Below are 6,603 nucleotides of genomic sequence, written 5' to 3'. Positions count from 1 at the left end.
TGCAGATGCTGTCAAGATCTGACCTCCTTGCACTCCAAATAGCTTTTCTGGAGCTACAGAAGTCCAAATGGAGCGTTCTCAATGACTTTGTAAAGCTAACATCCAGGGTTTTCCCAAAATATATAATAGTCTATATTTTATTTCAGAATTAAAGGCTCAAAGCTGGCATTCAATGCCAGCCATCTACCCCAGTCCAGGCATCCAACGCCCACAGAGGAGTGGCCAGCGTCCAACGCCCATAAAGGTGTCCCTAGGCAGCGTTCAATACCCAAAGAGCATCCTAGCACGTGGAGACCACTCAAACTCAGCCCAAACACTCACCAAATGAGCCCCGAAAATTGATTTTCATGTTACAAGCCTAAGCCTATCATATTTCTGTAATCCTTTGTTTAGTATTTAAAGGAGAAGATCACCCTTTTGTTAGACACACTTGATCTTCTTCCTCCCCCATTATTTTTTAACACTATTATCTACAGTATGAGCCACTAAACCTCCTAGGTTAAGGTTAGGATCTCTTCTGAGTTTTATGGATTAATAAAACTATTACTGTTCTATCTCAATTCGTGTTTGATTCTCTTTTCTAAGATGTATCTTCGTTCTTCAACCTTATGAATGACTTGAACTGGCACAAGTTTATCTCTATTCTACATGGGTTTAGCGAGTGTCTTTCATCGGATATCAATGAACCATTAGCTTAATTATACATCTCTTAGACGGCTAATCCACGACTTTGTTGGGGACTTCTCAAGACACCAGTTCAGCCGAGGTATGGGGAGATTAAGGTCTTTGTGGTAAAGGCTAGAATCAAAGGTGCAACATTCTCTGATCCAGAAGATTTGACCTTGTTTGTGGCATTTTGAGTAGGATCATCAAGGGGAATGGACAGCAGGAGTTTCACCCTCGATCAGACTGGATGCGCACTAACCCTGGTGTTTAGCTGATGCCAGGGCATTTTGGCCAGTTTCACTGACCTTTTCTTTACTGTTTTTAGGTAATTCCATGCATTTTCTTAGGAAATAAGTTAGTTTTGGGCAGATATTCACTCAGACCTTGATTCAAGCATACATTATGCATTTTACATTGTTTCATGAGGATTTTGCATGATTTTTAATGACAAAATTGTATATTGCATTACCCATGACTTGGACTAGAACTTTGATGCACTCTATTGCTTGATTTCAGGACCAAAGGAAGCAAGGAATGGGAGGTAACTTGCAAAGTTAAGGAGAAAAGTAATTGCCAAAAACACTCTCAAAAGCCATCAATGCCCACGTTAAAGAGTCACGTTAATTAAGTTAACGTGAACTCTAACGTGGAGAAGGGAAGTTGAGCCAACGTTAGTGACACTCAACATTGCCACTAACGTTGGCAAGCTCACAAATGGCCACGTTAGAAGCCACGTTAACCTAGTTAACGTAGCCTCTAACGTTAAAGGGGGAAGAGAAGCTAACATTAGTGACACTCAACATTGTCACTAACGTTGGCCTAAGGTGCAAAGAGCCACGTTAACTCCCACATTAACTTGGTTAACGTGGGAGCTAACGTAAGAGATGGAGAGTTGTCGACAACGTTAGTGACACTCAACATTGTCACTAACGTTGGAGCAACCACACAACCCCAAGAGCCACGTTAACTTGGTTAACGTGGAAGCTAACGATGAGGAATGAAGAATGAGCCAACGTTAGTGACACTCAACATTGTCACTAACGTTGGGATGGCTAAGAATGGCCACGTTAGAAGCCACGTTAACCTAGTTAACGTGGACTCTAACGTGAGACCTAGGGGCACACTTGAACGTTAGTGACAATGTTGAGTGTCACTAATGTTCTCGAAGGTTGGCAAAAGCCACGTTAGAAGCCACGTTAACCTAGTTAACGTGAGCTTTAACGTGAAGCAAGAAGGGGCACACTTGAACGTTAGTGACAATGTTGAGTGTCACTAATGTTCTCGAAGGCTAACAAGGCAACGTTAAAAGCCACGTTAACCCAGTTAACGTGGGCTTTAACGTGAGGCAAAGGGGTGCATGGCAACGTTAGTGACAATGTTAAGTGTCACTAACATTCTCGAACTTGTATTCTCACTAAATGATAAAAACCCCTAAAGTCTTGAGCTAAAGTCTATGCCCACTTCACACTATCTCTCTGCAAGTAAGCCAAGCCCAATTGAAGAAAGGAACTGCTTTAAGTTCAAAGATCCAGAGGCCCAAGACTTGAAGAGCTAACTAGAAGCTGAGAAGAGTAGTATATATAGGAGTAGTTTTGAAAGAGAGAGGAGTTTTTTTTGAAGGAGCAAGGACAGAGAACTACTCTTTGTATTTACTTTCTTTGTACTTCTATCTTTATCATGTATTCTCCATCTTTGATTTTAATTTATAGAGCTATGAACAACTAAAACCCTTTCATTGGGTTAGGGAGCTCTGTTGTAATTTGATGGATCAATACTAATTTTTTTATTCTTCTTCTATCTTTCCTTTTGATTTTACTTGAAAGCTTTCGATCCTCATTCAATTGGATAGTTATCTTGGAAAAGAAGCTATTCAAACATGTGTCTTTTCGGATCCTTGAAAGAGGAATGAAGAGATTAGCTAGAAATACTTTCTCATGCTGGACCAAATTGAGTGTGGATGGGTATGTGGCTATAACCCTCTAAGCATTTGATTTGGGAAGTGCATGTGGTATAATCAGTGACCACACTTCATTTCTTCTCATGAGCAATTGACCAAGGAATTGGCTATTGATCAAGATTTGAGAGATTGAATTGCAAGAAATTGTGATTCAATCACTTAAGATTGCAAAGGAGATCAATGAGTGCATTGATTAAGGAAGAGATGAAAATGAAATTGATCCGGAGAATGCAACATCTACTAAGCCCAATGAACTCCCCATTTCTGATCTTACCCATTCTCTTTATTTTCTGTAATTTACTTTTATGAGCAATTCCCCCATTCCCATTTACAATTCTGCTATTTACTTTCAGTCATTTACTTTCCTGCCATTTTAATTTCTGCAATTATCAACTCTATTCATGGATTCGTTCAACAAGATTATTACTCTAATTAAAGTTGCTTGATTAATCAATCCCTGTGGGATTCGACCTCACTCTATTGTGAGTTTTTACTTGACGACAAATTCGGTACACTTGCCGAATGGGAATTTGTTGAGAGACAAATTTTACCCCGATCAAGTTTATGGCGCCGTTGCCGGGGATTGATTGTGCATCGACAATGACTACATTAGAGGATCACTAGATTGAGCATTTGTATTTTGTTTGATTTAATTTTCTGTTTGGTTAATTTGCTTTCCGTCTTAGTTTAATTCTTCCCCTCCCCTGTTTCTGAGTTTTTCTTTGCTATTTACAATTCAGTTCACTAACCCACTAACTGTTTGATATATTGCATCACTGACACTAACAAGTTATTCTAACAAGATACTTTCTGCATTGCTTTTCTTGCTTGTACTCTGTTGGTTGTATGACAGGGAGAAGAAGCGGAGCTTCAACTTCCTTTGATTCTGAACCTGAGAGAACCTTCTTAAGATTAAGAAGGGAGGCAAAAGAAAAACGTGTAGTGGGTGCAGAAGAAGAAGAGGAACACTTTGAAGAATACTTTGAAACAACCATGGAGGACCATCGTGAGGAAGAGGTGCACAACCATGGTGGAGGAGATAGAGCAAATCCTGGTGGGGAAGATAGAAGAGTCTTGGGCTCTTACATTAACCCAAACCCAGGGAACTGCGGAAGTAGCATCCAAAAACCAACCATCCATGCCAACAACTTTGAACTAAAGCCACAGCTCATTACTCTCGTTCAGAACAATTGCTCGTTCGGAGGAGGTGTTCAAGAAGACCCCAACCAACCCTTAAACACATTTCTGAGAATATGTGACACAGTGAAGTCCAATGGCATTCAACCAGACGTCTATAGACTATTGTTGTTCCCATTCTCTCTCAGAGACAAGGCAACCAAGTGGTTGGAGTCTTTTCCAAAGGATAGCTTGACAACTTGGGATGATGTTATGAACAGATTCTTGGCAAGATTTTACCCTTCTCAACGAGTCAATCGGCTGAGAGCTGAGGTCCAAACTTTCAGGCAACAAGATGGTGAGACTCTATATGAAGCATGGGAGAGGTTTAAAGACCTAACAAGGAGATGTCCATCTGATATGTTCAATGAATGGGTGCAGCTGCACATCTTCTATGAAGGACTGTCATATGAATCTAAGAAGGCCGTAGACCATTCATCCGGAGGTTCTTTGAACAAGAAGAAGACCATCGAGGAAGCCATAGATGTCATTAAAATTGTAGCTGAGAATGACTACTTCTATGCTTCCGAAAGAGGGAACACTAGAGGGGTAATGGAGCTGAACAATGTAGATACTCTGCTTGCTCAAAACAAGGTCATCACCAAGCAGCTAGCTGACCTCACCAAGAAGTCAAGTGGCAGCAATCACCACTTCAACTCAAGAGGAAGCAAGTGAAGAGGAACAAGGCACTCAAGAGCAAGCCAACTACATTGGGAATTCACCTAGATACAACCATGATTCATACTCTAAGACCTACAACCCTGGATGGAGGAATCACCCAAACTTTGGGTGGGGGAATCAACAAGACCAAGGCCAAGATCAGAGACGTCACAACCCCAACAATACAGCTCCTCAACAATTCACACAGAGGACATACCAACAAAACCACAGCAATACATCTCACTCTTCTACCTCTACCCCCAACATACCATCATTTGATGACAGAATCTCTAAGATTGAAACCTTACTTGAAAGCATATGCAAAAACATTCAAGACAATAAGGTGTTCAAAGAGGAGGTGAGAGCCAATATGAAAAATCGGGGGGAAGCAATCAAGAAGCTGGAATTCCAAGTGGGATATCTGTCTGAGAAGATGCCCAAACCCACTGATAGCTTCCCAAGTGACACGGAGAAGAATCCGAGAGGTGAAGCGAAGAAGGTAAGATGGGAAGACTGCAATATGGTCACTACAAATGACAAGGAGACTGAAGATAAGCCAAGCAAGCTGTCAGAACAACCTGAAAATACCTTAGTAGAGAAGGAGAAGAAAAACCAACAAGAACCAGAAATCTCACAACAGGAGCTGCTGAGACTATATGCACCATTTCCTCAACTGCTAAAGGGTGCTGTGGGAAAGAGAATGTACTCAAGGTTCTTAGACTCATTTGCATCTTTGAATGTGAACATACCATTCATCAAGGTCATTCAGCAAATGCCAGAATTCATCAAGTATATGAAGGAACTACTTCCCAGGAAGAGCTCACTCAAGGGGGGCCAGACTATAGTGATGAACAAGGATTGCAGCACCCTCATTCAAACACAATTGCCTGCGAAAAGAAAAGATCCAGGGAGTTTTCATGTCCCTTGTGCTATAGGGGAAACAAATTTTGATAGAGCACTTTGCAATTTGGGAGCAAGCATCAACTTAATACCCCTATCTCTGGTAAAAAGGCTGCAGATCAATGAGATACTACCTACAGATGTAGTCATAAGGCTGGCTGACAAGACTCAAAAGCAAGCAGTAGGAGTGGTGGAAAATGTGTTGCTCAAAGTTGGAAAATATTTTCTCCCAACAGACTTTGTCATCCTGGACATGGAAGAGAGTCACCTGCACCCAATCATATTGGGGAGACCATTTCTAGCTACTGCTAGAGCACTGATAGATGTGGAGAAAGGAGAGCTAATATTAAGGATCCATGATGAACAACTGAGCTTCAGTGTTTTCGAACTCTCACTGGAAAAAGATGAAGAGGACAAAGAAACGAGCAAAGTGCATCATGAGATACTAAAGGAAGAAGCAAGCACTGAAGCACAATCAGCTTATCCTGAGATTCACTGGGTTGATGGACAAGGCCAGCAGCAAGTGCCACAGGTCAAGGAAAAATTGGAGGAACCTAAGCCACCAGAAGATTGTGAGGACATTAACAAAAGCTCATCAAAGAAGGAGGCCACCAGGAGTAAGAAAAAAGCACCAGGGGCAAAGAAGAAGGTACCAAGGGGGTGGCGGAACAAGAAGATTCCTACGGAAGATTTCTCTCCAGGGGATAAAGTAATCTCAGCCTACTTCACAGATATCCCCCCTAATCTCCCCACTGTACCATCTCAGCTACCTAAGGTCTTCACCATCAACAGAGTTTTCTCCTTGGAGCATATAGAGATCATTGATACAACCAATGGATACAAGTCCACTGCCAGAGGAGAAGACTTTAAGCATTACCAACCACCATAATAAGGGGGTAACGTCAAGCTAGTGACGCTAAAGAAGCGCTTCATAGGAGGCAACCCATGTTTACATGCTTTCAGAAGTAGTGAATAAATCAATATTCATGAATTCCAACCAAAACTTGAAGAACACATGTGAAATTTTTATATGCAGAATATAGTAAAGAACAAGTTTGGTGTTCAAAGCATTATTCTTAAAGCTTTGAACACAACTTTTCATCACAGTGCTCCAAACTAAGTTTGGTGTCACCCTATGGTGCCACCAATTTGCATATGAAGATACACAGTTAGTCAGTTAGAGGAATTCAGAAATAAACAAATTCTTTTATTATTCAAGCAGTAGATGTTAAAGCATTTTTGTT

General features: G+C 41.1%; 1 protein-coding gene across 1 annotated transcript; it reads left to right on the top strand.

The window, feature by feature from the left end:
* The first annotated feature begins 4,829 nt into the window (after positions 1-4,829).
* Positions 4,830-6,248, top strand: LOC130962818 (uncharacterized). The gene has a single exon (XM_057888984.1). The coding sequence runs from the start codon at positions 4,830-4,832 to the stop codon at positions 6,246-6,248; it is 1,419 nt and encodes a 472-aa protein (XP_057744967.1).
* Positions 6,249-6,603: the final 355 nt, after the last annotated feature.

This window comes from Arachis stenosperma, chromosome 2 (assembly GCF_014773155.1).
Source record: "Arachis stenosperma cultivar V10309 chromosome 2, arast.V10309.gnm1.PFL2, whole genome shotgun sequence".
NCBI classification, from domain to species: Eukaryota; Viridiplantae; Streptophyta; class Magnoliopsida; order Fabales; family Fabaceae; genus Arachis; species Arachis stenosperma.
Note: the sequence above shows the minus strand (reverse complement) of the source record. Positions and strands in the feature narration are given on the sequence as shown.

Coding starts and splice junctions, on each gene's coding strand:
- LOC130962818 (XM_057888984.1), top strand. CDS start 4,830: ATGAAAAATCGGGGGGAAGCAATCAAGAAGCTGGAATTCCAAGTGGGA.